Raw genomic sequence first — 13,527 nt, forward strand, 5'->3', positions numbered from 1 at the left:
GTTGAAGCTGACACCCTGGGATCCTTCAAGAAGCTGTTTGATGAGATTCTGGGATCAATAAGCTACTAAACGCTCTGTAAAGTGCCTTTTTTCGCTGATTTTTTTTATTTTTTATTGATCTGTTAAACCATTTTGGCCATTTTGTTTTAGATTTAGATTTGTCTACTTTTGGGATGTAATTGTTTTGCGCCTCTAGTACTACATTTTTAAAAAACAGCCATCCTTTTTCTGTGGATGTGTGGCGGAGTGTCCCGCTCCTATGTATTTATTTATTATTATTTGTATTTGTTTGCGGCGTGTATAAAAGCACCGCGTCTTTTGTTATTGTTTTTATAGTATATTTAAAAGAAGTGGAGCTCCCGCTGCCGCCTCCATGGCCAGGGGCTCCCCTCCCGAGTTCGCCTCTGGAGGGTCCGCTAGTGCTGCTGCTGCCGTCGCCTCCCGAAGGTCCGCTGTGGCTGCCGTCGCCTCCCGAGGGTCCGCTGCGGCTGCCGTTGCCTGCCGAGGGTCTGCAGCTGCTGCCGTCTCCTCCCGAGGGTCCTCCCGAGGGTCCAAAATTTTTTTGGCCAGAGGAGCTGGCCTGTGCGCGGGCCATTGGAACGCTACGGCTGTTTCGGTGGGAGGAGGACATCCCACCATGGCCGCCACCTTTGGCCCGTTGCTGCCCCTGTTCCTGCACCGGGACTTTGGGGACTAAGGGGGGAGGTGGCCGAAAAAGCCATGTGTGCAGCACACAAGGTGGGGCATGTGTGGCGGAGTGTCCCGCCCCTATATTATTTATGTATTATTATTTGTATTTGTTTGCGGTGCGGATAAAAGCGCCGCGTCTTTTGTTATTGTTTTTTATAGTATATTTAAAAACCCCGTGAAATGCATGACTGATCAGTTACTGATTATTTAACTAGCTGACAGTCACGCATCCTTACTAAACTCGTGCAGACTCTGGCCGAGGGGTAATAAGATAATTAACAGCTAATTAACCCCTCGGCCAGAGTATAAGAACCGGCAGCTGTCCGTTCTGCAGAGGTGGAGTGTAGAGAGTACGGGAGAGCGGAGAGAGAGAGCACGTAGAACACAACAAAACAATTGCTATATTTAAAAAATTTACTTGTTTCTATTTGTTTGGCCATCGCGCCTTTTTGTTTTCTGTTTTGTTGTTTTGTTTAAATCTTTTGTTTTGGTCTATTTATTTATTTATTAAAAACGCTGAGTGCATTAGCATTCAGCTTCACCCGCTCATCCATTGTTTGTTTTCAGTTACTTCCTTAACTTCCTAACTTTAGTTATTACTTTTGGGGTTTTCACTTCAAATGAGACCACATTGTGGTCTGAATTTGCCAATGGCTCTCTGACCTCTGTTTTAGTTATTCTGTCTTCGTTATTTGAAAAGACTAAATAAAGGTATGCCTCGCCTCTAGTCAGTGCCTTGACAAATTGCATTAGGAAGCAGTCATTTGTCATTTCCACCATTTCAATTTCGTCCGTCGTGCTCCCCACCGGGTTCTCCCATTTTATATGGGGGAAGTTGAAATCCCCCATTAGTATTCTTCCTTTCTAGTTTAAATGCTTCTGGACCTCCTCAAGGATCCTTTCTCTGAGTAGATTGATTCCCTTTCTGTTTAAGTGCAGTCCTTCCCACCTATATACAGTGCCTTGCGAAAGTATTCGGCCCCCTTGAACTTTGCGACCTTTTGCCACATTTCAGGCTTCAAACATAAAGATATGAAACTGTAATTTTTTGTGAAGAATCAACAACAAGTGGGACACAATCATGAAGTGGAACGAAATTTATTGGATATTTCAAACTTTTTTAACAAATAAAAAACTGAAAAATTGGGCGTGCAAAATTATTCAGCCCCTTTACTTTCAGTGCAGCAAACTCTCTCCAGAAGTTCAGTGAGGATCTCTGAATGATCCAATGTTGACCTAAATGACTAATGATGATAAATAGAATCCACCTGTGTGTAATCAAGTCTCCGTATAAATGCACCTGCACTGTGATAGTCTCAGAGGTCCGTTTAAAGCGCAGAGAGCATCATGAAGAACAAGGAACACACCAGGCAGGTCCGAGATACTGTTGTGGAGAAGTTTAAAGCTGGATTTGGATACAAAAAGATTTCCCAAGCTTTAAACATCCCAAGGAGCACTGTGCAAGCGATAATATTGAAATGGAAGGAGTATCAGACCACTGCAAATCTACCAAGACCTGGCCGTCCCTCTAAACTTTCAGCTCATACAAGGAGAAGACTGATCAGAGATGCAGCCAAGAGGCCCATGATCACTCTGGATGAACTGCAGAGATCTACAGCTGAGGTGGGAGACTCTGTCCATAGGACAACAATCAGTCGTATACTGCACAAATCTGGCCTTTATGGAAGAGTGGCAAGAAGAAAGCCATTTCTTAAAGATATCCATAAAAAGTGTCGTTTACAGTTTGCCACAAGCCACCTGGGAGACACACCAAACATGTGGAAGAAGGTGCTCTGGTCAGATGAAACCAAAATCAAACTTTTTGGCAACAATGCAAAACGTTATGTTTGGCGTAAAAGCAACACAGCTCATCACCCTGAACACACCATCCCCACTGTCAAACATGGTGGTGGCAGCATCATGGTTTGGGCCTGCTTTTCTTCAGCAGGGACAGGGAAGATGGTTAAAATTGATGGGAAGATGGATGGAGCCAAATACAGGACCATTCTGGAAGAAAACCTGATGGAGTCTGCAAAAGACCTGAGACTGGGACGGAGATTTGTCTTCCAACAAGACAATGATCCAAAACATAAAGCAAAATCTACAATGGAATGGTTCACAAATAAACATATCCAGGTGTTAGAATGGCCAAGTCAAAGTCCAGACCTGAATCCAATCGAGAATCTGTGGAAAGAACTGAAAACTGCTGTTCACAAATGCTCTCCATCCAACCTCACTGAGCTCGAGCTGTTTTGCAAGGAGGAATGGGCAAAAATTTCAGTCTCTCGATGTGCAAAACTGATAGAGACATACCCCAAGCGACTTACAGCTGTAATCGCAGCAAAAGGTGGCGCTACAAAGTATTAACTTAAGGGGGCTGAATAATTTTGCACGCCCAATTTTTCAGTTTTTTATTTGTTAAAAAAGTTTGAAATATCCAATAAATTTCGTTCCACTTCATGATTGTGTCCCACTTGTTGTTGATTCTTCACAAAAAATTACAGTTTCATATCTTTATGTTTGAAGCCTGAAATGTGGCAAAAGGTCGCAAAATTCAAGGGGGCCGAATACTTTCGCAAGGCACTGTAGATAACACCGTGTAACAAATTATTATTTTTTTTGGTTCCTGGGTAGTAAGTGTTATTTCCTAATTGCTTATGCCTCAAAAGTATAGAAAATGGCTATTATTCCCCACAAACTTTGCTTTTGTGACCAGGACAGTGATATTTTGAAATGTACCTATTTTCCAGAACATTCCAGATAGATTCAGTGCTGAGTAAACTTGGAGTAACTTCTAGAACTTTCTAGAACTTTCCAGTAATATAAATAGTAGTATAAATACAGGGGCCTTAAGCCCACCAGTTCAGTTTAGTTCCAGCTGCCTAAGTGGATACATATCTGCATTTTTCTGAGATGGCATCAAGGTCATAGGAGACTTTAAAATGGTGGCATTCCTGATGGGTCTCCAAGGCGGTTTTACCAAGTTTCCCTGCTATCTTTGCCTTTGGGACAGCAGGCGCACTACCACAGGCGGGACTGGCCACAGTGGACCGAGTTTTCTGTGGGGAGGAACAACGTCAAGTGGGGGCCACTGGTGGACACCCGGAAGGTGCTGATGCCACCACTGCACACCAAATTGGGTCTTATGAAACAATTTGTCAGAGCTCTAGATAAGGAGTCGGCAGCCTTCAAGTACCTTCAAGACTTCTTCCCTAAGCTGGCTGAGGCAAAGGTCAAAGCCGGTGTCTTCGTCGGACCACAGATAAAGAAGATCCTGGAGTGCAATGAATTCCCCAGGAAGCTCACTAGTAAGGAGAAAGCGTCTTGGAACAGCTTTATGGCAGTGGTTCGGGGCTTCCTGGGCAATCACAAGGCCGAAAACTATGTGGAGCTGGTTGAGACTCTGGTGAAGAACTATGGCACAATGGGCTGTAGGATGTCCCTCAAAGTCCATATCCTTGATGCTCTTCTTGATAAATTCAAGGAGAACATGGGAGCGTACTCGGAGGAGCAAGGCGAGCGCTTCCACCAGGATATACTGGACTTTGAACGCCGCTACCAAGGACAGTATAACGAGAACATGATGGGAGACTACATTTGGGGGCTGATTCGTGAAAGTGATTTACAGTATAATCGTAAATCTCGAAAAACTACTCACTTCTAAATCTTTTGTAGTAATTTTTGTATTACTATAGTATAAATACATGTTAATTTGGATTCATATGTTGTTTTTTTCTGACTTTATGTGAACAAAAAGACACATTCGCCCGTTTTCTCATTGGAAATAGGTAAATATCAAAATATCAATGTCCTGGTCACAAAAGCAAAGTTTGTGGGGAATAATAGCCATTTTCTATACTTTTGACGCGTAAGCAATTAGGAAATAACACTTACTACCCGGGAACAAAAATTGTGTTACATAGTGTAATCCTTGTTGTACAATGTGCTCCAATGTTCAAGAAAGGTGAAACCTTCCTGTGTGCACCACGATTTCAGCCATGCCTTTTGATTTTGTATTTCCAGCTGTCCGTGTGCTCCTTTGCAAGGTGCCGGCAGTATCCCAGAAAATACCACAGTTTTGGTCTTGTCTTTTAATTTCCTTCCTAGCTCTCTGAATTTGTTTTGCATGGATCTTGTCCTGTCTCTTTCAATGTTGTTTGTACCAATGTGGATGACTACTACCGGGTCATCTCCTGTTCGTTCTAGGAGCCTGTCCACTTTCTCAGTGATGTGCTCCTGGTAGGCAGCACACTGTTGTAGTAAGGGGGTCCAAACTGCGAACTGAACTTGCTGTGTTTCTCAAAAGGAGTCCCCAACAATCATGACCTCCCTTCTTTTTGCTGCCTGGCCGGAACTATTTATAGGGTCGTGGATGTTGTTCCTTTCATTCTTTTGATGTTGGTTTTGGTCATCTAAATGTTGAAGTGGCTCAAATTTGTTGGATGTTGGGATTCTGGTGGCTGTGTTTGACGAAATTTATTTTTTCCCTGCCTATCTGAACCCAGCTGTTTCGACTCTCTTCCATCTCCCTGGTGCCTTTCAGTCTTCTAGGGGTGCAGACTTCCATGAATTGTGGGTGTGTCGGCTCCTCAAGCTCCTGTTGCTGGCTCATTTCCTCCAGCTCCATTTCTAACAGACTTACTCGTTGAAGCAAGTCCTGGATCGTGCGGCACTTTACACACACTTGGTTGAGCTCTGTTGGGTTTTCTCGGATTTCCCACATCATGCAGTTGTCACAGATTACTGGCTTGAAGACCATGTTTTATTTTTATTTTTTTATTTTTTTTTTGGACGTTCAGTTTAGCTTCTGTAGCTGTCAACCTGCTTCTAACTCTGATGTACTTGTCCACTCGTACTTTTCCCACGCTGTTGCCTCCCACGCTCTCGCTCTGAACACTGGCTGCCTTTTGTTTGTTTCTGCGTTGTGTTGCTGGCTCCGCCCCTCCCTCATGTCTCAGAATGGCAACGAATTTGAATCAGCTGCTCCAAGTTTCAGCTCGTTATCCGAAAAAGACACGCAGCTGTTAGACTTTAAGCTGCAGTGTTTTCTGATTAAAGCAATTCAAGATGTAATTTAAAGATGTAATTCCTCCTTACTGCTTCTAACTGTGATGTACTTGTCCACTCGTACTTCTCCCATGTCTGCATTTATTGTTTCAGAGCTTTTAGCCTGGGGTGTAGTGCTATATTTAGAAGTGAGGGGTCGCTATTATCTTTTAAATAAATGTTTAGCTTATTTCATCTAGTTGATTTCTGATATATGGGTCTAAAAATAGGTTAATCTCACCTCTCTTACTCATTATTCTAGACCAGGCACGCTGTATTCATTATTTCATTATTTATCTCTCAAGGGTTTCTTACGGTCATTGTATTATTTGTTTATTTGTATCGGTTATACACATGGATATCTACCTCCATATATTAATAGGAGCAAAACAGTTCAATATTCTCCACGTGAAGTACGGAAGCAGTGCTCTCCCTGTCCAAGAAGTGAGGGGTCATGCTTTTAATCTCATCTCACGGGACTGGAAAATCCGCAAGGGCTGTGTATCACTGTGACAGAAATACAATGAGTTCTGGTGATAAATCTTCCTCCCGACCTGTGAGGGCGCTAAAGAACGGGAGGAGAAGTATCTGGAAGGGCTGGCCTGACAGTTCGTTTCCGGGACCGGAAAGTGGGTCAGCCTGGAAGGAAGCGAGACTCTGTTGTAAGACCGTATTGATTTGACAGGTAAACAAGGGGCAGCTGCAAGTAATAAGGCAGCTGCAACCGTTTACCTAGATATCATGCGGGATTACATATAGGGGCCAGGGTAACGCTGTTCTTTTCCTTCGTTTGGGTTAAACGTTTGGAGAGAGAAGGATCGAGAGAGGAGCTCTCATCGTTAAAACGAAATAATTACGTGTTGTGTTGTGTTGTGTTTGTCTGTGTAATTGTCTGTGTTTTTCACCACCAGACAGTTAAAGCACTACTCCGGAGCTGTCGCCAAGGGTCAGCACTATCCGGAGCACCACTGCACCCCGCACTATCTGTGTTTGCCCCAGCAATACTGCACTCACCCAGGACTGGTGACCGTCTGTTTGTTTTTGTTCAGGACTGTGCCTTGTTTATTGTTATCCCCGTGCGTTACACATCGTTGTGTATCGCCGGGGATTTAGTTGCTTTGCGGTCACCAGACCTGGAAAAAAGAATAAAGCACTGTTTTCACTGGAATACCGTTGTCTGCCTGTCACTCCTGCACCGCATCACCGCTACACCTGTTCCCCTTACTTACCACTTTGCCACACGTGGTGTCAGACTACGGGATCATGGACCGCAACGCACTGGCGGAGCTGCTGCAGGCGCTGGAGAGCAGGCGCGACGCAGAGGAGAGAAGGAGGGAGGAGCGCTACACGGCGCTCATTGAACGGGTAGGGCTGGCCGTTGCTGCAGCGACGACCCCTACCACAACACCGCTGATGTCGCCCCCGAAGGCACGGGCAATGAAGATGTCGGCGGAGGATGACCCGGAGGCGTATTTGGTGGCGTTCGAGCGGCTGGCTACCGCGGCGGCTTGGCCGCGGGAGTTCTGGGCCAGCCAGTTGGGACCCTGCCTGATTGGGGAGGCTCAGGCAGCCTACCAAGCCATGAGCGACCATCACGCCACCGATTATGACCTGGTCAAGCAGGCTATCCTCCGCCGGCTGAACATCACCACGGAGACCCACCGGGCGCGATTTAGGGAGTACCGGAGAGCCCCGGAGACACGCCCCAGGGTGGTTGCAGAGCGGTTGTGCGACCACATGGTGCATTGGCTGACCCCCGGGAAGAAGACCGCCCAGCAGATGGGGGAAGCCATTGTGGTAGAGCAATTCTGCCATGTGGTCGGCGCCGAAACCCAGGCGTGGATACGGCGCCACAACCCCGACACCCTGGAGGAGGCGGTCAAACTGGCCGAAGACTTCGAGGACTCCCTGACCTCTGCCCGGATCGGGATCCTGTCGGCCCCTGCCCTTCGGAGCAGCCGACCTCTCCCTCCCTCTCCTCCAACACCACCACCACCACCCCCCACGTTCCAGGGACCCAGACCTCCCAGAGCACCGACCCCATTGGGCCCCCTTGCCTCCCCCACATGGAGACCAAGGTTGGCCCCCAGCTGGGGTAGAGGTGCTGCCCCTGCCCCGTTGCCATACCAGCAGCGGGACAGATTTCTGACCTATGCCCCCTCTGTCCCTCCTATCTGTTTTAGGTGCCACCAGCCGGGACATCTGGCCAGGTCATGCCCCGCTGCCATGGAGTGTGACGTGGCCGCGTGCAATTGGGCACCTGAAACTGGTAAGCGTGGGGAATATGGTCGGGAGGGGCCTTGTTTGATTAATGTTGTGTTAGGGAATGTGAAAACCCACGCATTAGTGGACACAGGGTGTGAGCAAACCTTGATTAGGACAGCTCTCCTGGGCGGTGTGTCGTGGCGGCCACGAGGTCAGGTGGCCATCTCCTGTATCCATGGAGACACGGCGGCATACCCCACATTAAAAGTATATTTATCGGTAGGACCGATAAAACGTCACCTTGTAGTCGGGGTGGCGGAAAGGTTGCCACACCCAGTTATTCTGGGTCGAGACTGGCCAAAATTCAAAGAATTGATGCAAACAATGGCAGTCTCAGCCACACACGTAAACGTGGCAGGAAAAAAAAAAAGAGGAACGAATTGGTGATGTGTTTCCTTTTCACACTGAAATGTTTTCCCCTCTTTTCCGTCCTAGAAAAACAAATAAGGAGAGACGGACCGCGAAATGGGAGGGAGCATTTGTGAGACAAGGCTGGGGTCTGGTGGGAGAGTGCTGCAATGATAACAAACGCCAGTCGAAGGGAGTGGGAACGCAGTGTGACCGAGAGAGCGAGGTTACTGGACCGACTAGAGCAGAGGTTATTCCAGCCCCTCTCAATGTACCGGACCCGTGGTACTCAAGCGCGGACCTAGTGTGGGGCCAACAAAACGACCCGTCACTGGTGCACGCTTGGGGGCAGGTCCGGTCCATTGAAGGTAAGGATGTTGACGGCGCTGGGGCGCTAGTATATCCACATTTCAGTATCAAGGGGCAATTACTATATAGGGTAAACCTAGCCGCGGGCACAGGACAGCCTGTAACACAATTGTTGGTTCCCCCGTCTTGTCGGACCGAGGTCATGAGGCTGGCGCATGATATCCCTTTTGCGGGGCACCTCGGAGCCGAGAAGACGAGGGAACGGATATTGGCTCGATTCTATTGGGTAGGTCTTCATACTGATGTGTCGAGATATGTAGCCACCTGCCCAGACTGCCAGCGAGTAGCGCCGGGTCGAGTGCGCCCCGCCCCTTTGGTCCCACTGCCGATTATTTCCACTCCTTTCGAGCGCATTGCAATGGACATAGTCGGCCCTTTGCTACCTTCTGACTCCGGGTATACGCACATTTTAGTAGTGGTGGATTATGCAACGCGATACCCGGAGGCAGTTCCATTGAGGTCCACTAGTGCCGCTGCAATAGCCACCGAGTTAGCACAGATTATGGCCAGAGTAGGGATCCCCAAGGAGATTTTGACCGATCACGGAACTAACTTTTTGTCCAATACGTTACAGCAGGTGTACAAAATATTAAAAATACGTCCCATCAGGACGTCCGTTTATCATCCACAATCGGACGGTCTGGTGGAACGTTTTAATCAGACCTTAAAGTCGATGCTGAGGCGATTTGTGACACAAGAGCAGAAACATTGGGCATCACTTCTCCCCTACCTCCTTTTTGCAGTGAGAGAAGTGCCGCAGAGTTCAACGGGGTTCTCCCCCTTTGAGCTCCTGTACGGCCGGCAGCCTCGCGGCATTCTCGACCTGCTGAGAGAGGGGTGGGAGGAGCACAAAGGCTCGTCTAAAAATGTAGTGAAGTATGTGCTCCTACTCCGAGATCGCCTGGATTTGGTCGGTCGTTTGGCCCAAGACAACCTCAGATCGGCTCAGCACCGACAAGAGCAGCATTATAACAAAAATGCACGGATTCGAACCTTTCGACCAGGGGACAAGGTAATGCTGCTACTTCCCTCATCAGAGTCAAAACTGTGTGCTAAATGGCAGGGGCCGTATGAGGTGATTCGGGCTATAGGGAAAGTAAATTATGAAATTAGACAGCCCGATCGCCGGAATGAACGTGAAATTTACCACATTAATTTGTTGAAGCCCTGGCAGGCAAGAGAGGTCTTATTTATAGCCCCAGGCAATATGGAGGATGATTTAGGTCCCTGTCCAGAGACCCCGAGCACAAGAGCGATTTCAATGGGGGAACAATTAGTTCCGGATCAGCAAAGAGAGCTGCGTAAGCTTATTGAGGAGTTCAGCGATGTTTTTTCTGATGTGCCCGGCAGGACGAACTTAGTTGAATATGACATTATCTCTCCCCCAGGTGTCACAGTGCGAGAGAGACCGTACCGGATCCCGGAAAGTCGACGAAGTGGCGTTCGCAAAGAGGTACGGGATATGCTCGAGCTTGGAGTGATTGAACCTTCCAGGAGCGAGTGGTGCAGTCCTATTGTAATAGTGGCTAAGAAGGACGGCACCAACCGCTTCTGCGTAGATTTCAGAAAGGTGAATGCTATTGCCAAGTTCGATGCGTATCCCATGCCTCGGGTCGACGAACTTTTAGACAGACTGGGAAAAGCGAGGTTTATTTCCACTCTGGACCTGACGAAGGGATACTGGCAAATCCCTCTAACCCGCAGCTCCAGAGAGAAAACCGCATTTTCAACACCAGAGGGGCTGTTCCACTTTAAAACCATGCCGTTTGGGTTACATGGTGCGCCCGCTGCCTTTCAGAGACTGATGGACCAGGTTTTACGCCCACATCATGAATATACAGCAGCGTATATTGATGACGTGGTGATTTACAGCTCCACCTGGCGAGAGCATTTGGCTAGGGTTGCAGCCGTTCTTCAGTCTCTAAGGGCAGCCCGGCTGACAGCTAACTTGAGGAAATGTGCGTTTGCCAAGACAGAGACTCAATATTTGGGATTTGTAATGGGAAATGGAAGGGTGAAACCTGTGGTCACCAAAATCCAGGCTTTGGTTGATGCAGCGATCCCCAAAACCAAGACTCAGGTGAGGTCACTACTGGGCTTAGCCGGTTATTACCGCCGCTTCATCCCCGAGTACGCCACAGTGGTTAACCCGTTAGTCGACCTCACCAAAAAGAGTGCTCCAAATTTAATTAAATGGTCAGCTGAGTGTCAGGGGGCGTTTGATACGATTAAGCGTAAACTTTGCCAGGCCCCCACTCTTATTACCCCAGATTTCACCAAGAGATTCATCCTCCACACCGACGCCTCGGATGTAGGTTTGGGTGCAGTCTTGTCCCAAAAAGTAGCTGGAGTAGAACACCCGATATTGTACCTGAGCAAAAAAATGTTACCTCGGGAGCGTAACTACTCCGTAGTCGAAAAAGAGTGTTTGGCCATTAAATGGGCTACTCACTCTTTACGATACTACCTGCTGGGACACTCATTTGATCTTGTCACAGACCACGCCCCACTCCAGTGGTTAAGCACCATGAAGGACAGCAATGCCCGGATAACTCGGTGGTATCTGGCATTGCAGCCCTTCATGTACCATATGGTACACCGTGCGGGGAAAGACCACCAAAATGCGGATTATTTTTCCCGGGAGGGGGGAGCAATGGGAAAGGTAGATTTAGCCGAGTGTTCCTTCGGCTCCACTCTGAGCGGTGGGATATGTGACAGAAATACAATGAGTTCTGGTGATAAATCTTCCTCCCGACCTGTGAGGGCGCTAAAGAACGGGAGGAGAAGTATCTGGAAGGGCTGGCCTGACAGTTCGTTTCCGGGACCGGAAAGTGGGTCAGCCTGGAAGGAAGCGAGACTCTGTTGTAAGACCGTATTGATTTGACAGGTAAACAAGGGGCAGCTGCAAGTAATAAGGCAGCTGCAACCGTTTACCTAGATATCATGCGGGATTACATATAGGGGCCAGGGTAACGCTGTTCTTTTCCTTCGTTTGGGTTAAACGTTTGGAGAGAGAAGGATCGAGAGAGGAGCTCTCATCGTTAAAACGAAATAATTACGTGTTGTGTTGTGTTGTGTTTGTCTGTGTAATTGTCTGTGTTTTTCACCACCAGACAGTTAAAGCACTACTCCGGAGCTGTCGCCAAGGGTCAGCACTATCCGGAGCACCACTGCACCCCGCACTATCTGTGTTTGCCCCAGCAATACTGCACTCACCCAGGACTGGTGACCGTCTGTTTGTTTTTGTTCAGGACTGTGCCTTGTTTATTGTTATCCCCGTGCGTTACACATCGTTGTGTATCGCCGGGGATTTAGTTGCTTTGCGGTCACCAGACCTGGAAAAAAGAATAAAGCACTGTTTTCACTGGAATACCGTTGTCTGCCTGTCACTCCTGCACCGCATCACCGCTACACCTGTTCCCCTTACTTACCACTTTGCCACAATCACACAACCCATTACAGTTATAACGACAAAAAGTCATAATTGAGTAGAACGAGAAAAACAAATACCCTAAAAAAAAATTGGGAACTTGAACAGAAATAAATACAAGTTGGTAAAAGTAGTATTTTTCTTTTAAACTACTGTAATGTAAAATTATTACTGATGTCATAAACCTGATGCAGCGTATACCTTCAGAAAATAATCGTTCACCTGCATCTTGTGTCTGAGTGAAAACATTATACATGATACGTTCAGGGACGGACTGGGACTAAAAAACGGCCCTGGACTTTGACCCAGACGGGCCCACCACAACCGGCCCGCGGATACTCCACCGCCCCCACCCCTCCGACACACGCACGTTCACACACCAGCCCCTCATACCACCACCTAGCTGCATCACAGCTATTGTTGTACACTAATGCAGTACTATTTTCAGAGTGCTACAGAACACACACACACACACTCTGTACACTGTTATAAGAGTTCTACAGAATACATACAATACATTATTATTATTATCAGTATGTATTTATTGTAACTGGAGTTGCCGATCATGAAGAGGGGGGGGGGTCAGGAGACCAGCTCCCCCAGCCGCACTTTCACAGAAGGAGATTATGTGGCTGAAGCCCCGGAAGAGGGAGCTGTTAGCCACAAAGAAGTTAGGGGTGGAGGACATTCCACCATGGCCACCCCCAGAAACAACTTGCTTCCTCCTTTTCCGGGACTTTGAGACTGAGGGAGGAGGTGGCCATTGGGGCCATGTGTGTGTTGCACAAGGGGGCGGATATGTAGCAGGGCGGTAGAGCAGCCCTGTACGTATTTATTTATTTTTAGAACGGGGTTTCCCCCTCCGCCCCGGTGTTATTTTGTATATGTTTTGTATTATTATTATTATTATTATTATTATTATTATTATTATTATTATTATTATTATTAGTATGTATTTATTGTAAATGACGGTGAAACGCCACAGGTTTGTTATTGATTTATTTAAAATGTTTTCTGGCAGAGGCGAGAGCGGGTACTCGTCCTCTGCCAGGGAAAATTAGGAAAGCTTGTGCAGAAGGTGGTCATCTCCCAAATTAATTAGGTGATTTAATTTGTTGCTAATCGGGAGATGGTCACCTTTATAAAAAGTCTGCAGCTCTCCAGCTCGTGTGTGGGTGTTAGAGAGGAGAGAGCGAGCAGAGAGCGTGAAAACGAAACGTAAAAGAATAACGCAAAGAATTAGTGAAGGCTATTGCCCAGCCTGATCGTGTTATTTTGTGTTCGAGACTTGTGTTGTTTCAATATTTATTTTCGCTCTGTGAGCAAGTTTCTTTTTGTTTAAACCTTTGTAGGTTCTATAGACATTGTCATCTCAAATA

General features: G+C 47.2%; 2 protein-coding genes across 2 annotated transcripts in view; one reads left to right on the plus strand and one right to left on the minus strand.

Moving 5' to 3' along the window:
• LOC117398016 (interferon-induced very large GTPase 1-like) overlaps positions 1-13,527 on the minus strand; it is a 131,280-nt gene that overhangs the window by 90,231 nt on the left and 27,522 nt on the right. The gene's annotated exons all lie outside the window — the stretch shown is intronic.
• On the plus strand, positions 6,288-12,113 carry LOC131723238 (zinc finger protein 446-like). Its single transcript, XM_059016855.1, has 2 exons — positions 6,288-8,005; positions 11,832-12,113. Exons 1-2 carry the CDS (start codon positions 7,000-7,002, stop codon positions 11,837-11,839), a joined length of 1,014 nt encoding a protein of 337 aa, XP_058872838.1. The 5' UTR covers positions 6,288-6,999; the 3' UTR covers positions 11,840-12,113.

This window comes from Acipenser ruthenus, chromosome 54 (genome assembly GCF_902713425.1).
Source record: "Acipenser ruthenus chromosome 54, fAciRut3.2 maternal haplotype, whole genome shotgun sequence".
NCBI classification, from domain to species: domain Eukaryota; kingdom Metazoa; phylum Chordata; class Actinopteri; order Acipenseriformes; family Acipenseridae; genus Acipenser; species Acipenser ruthenus.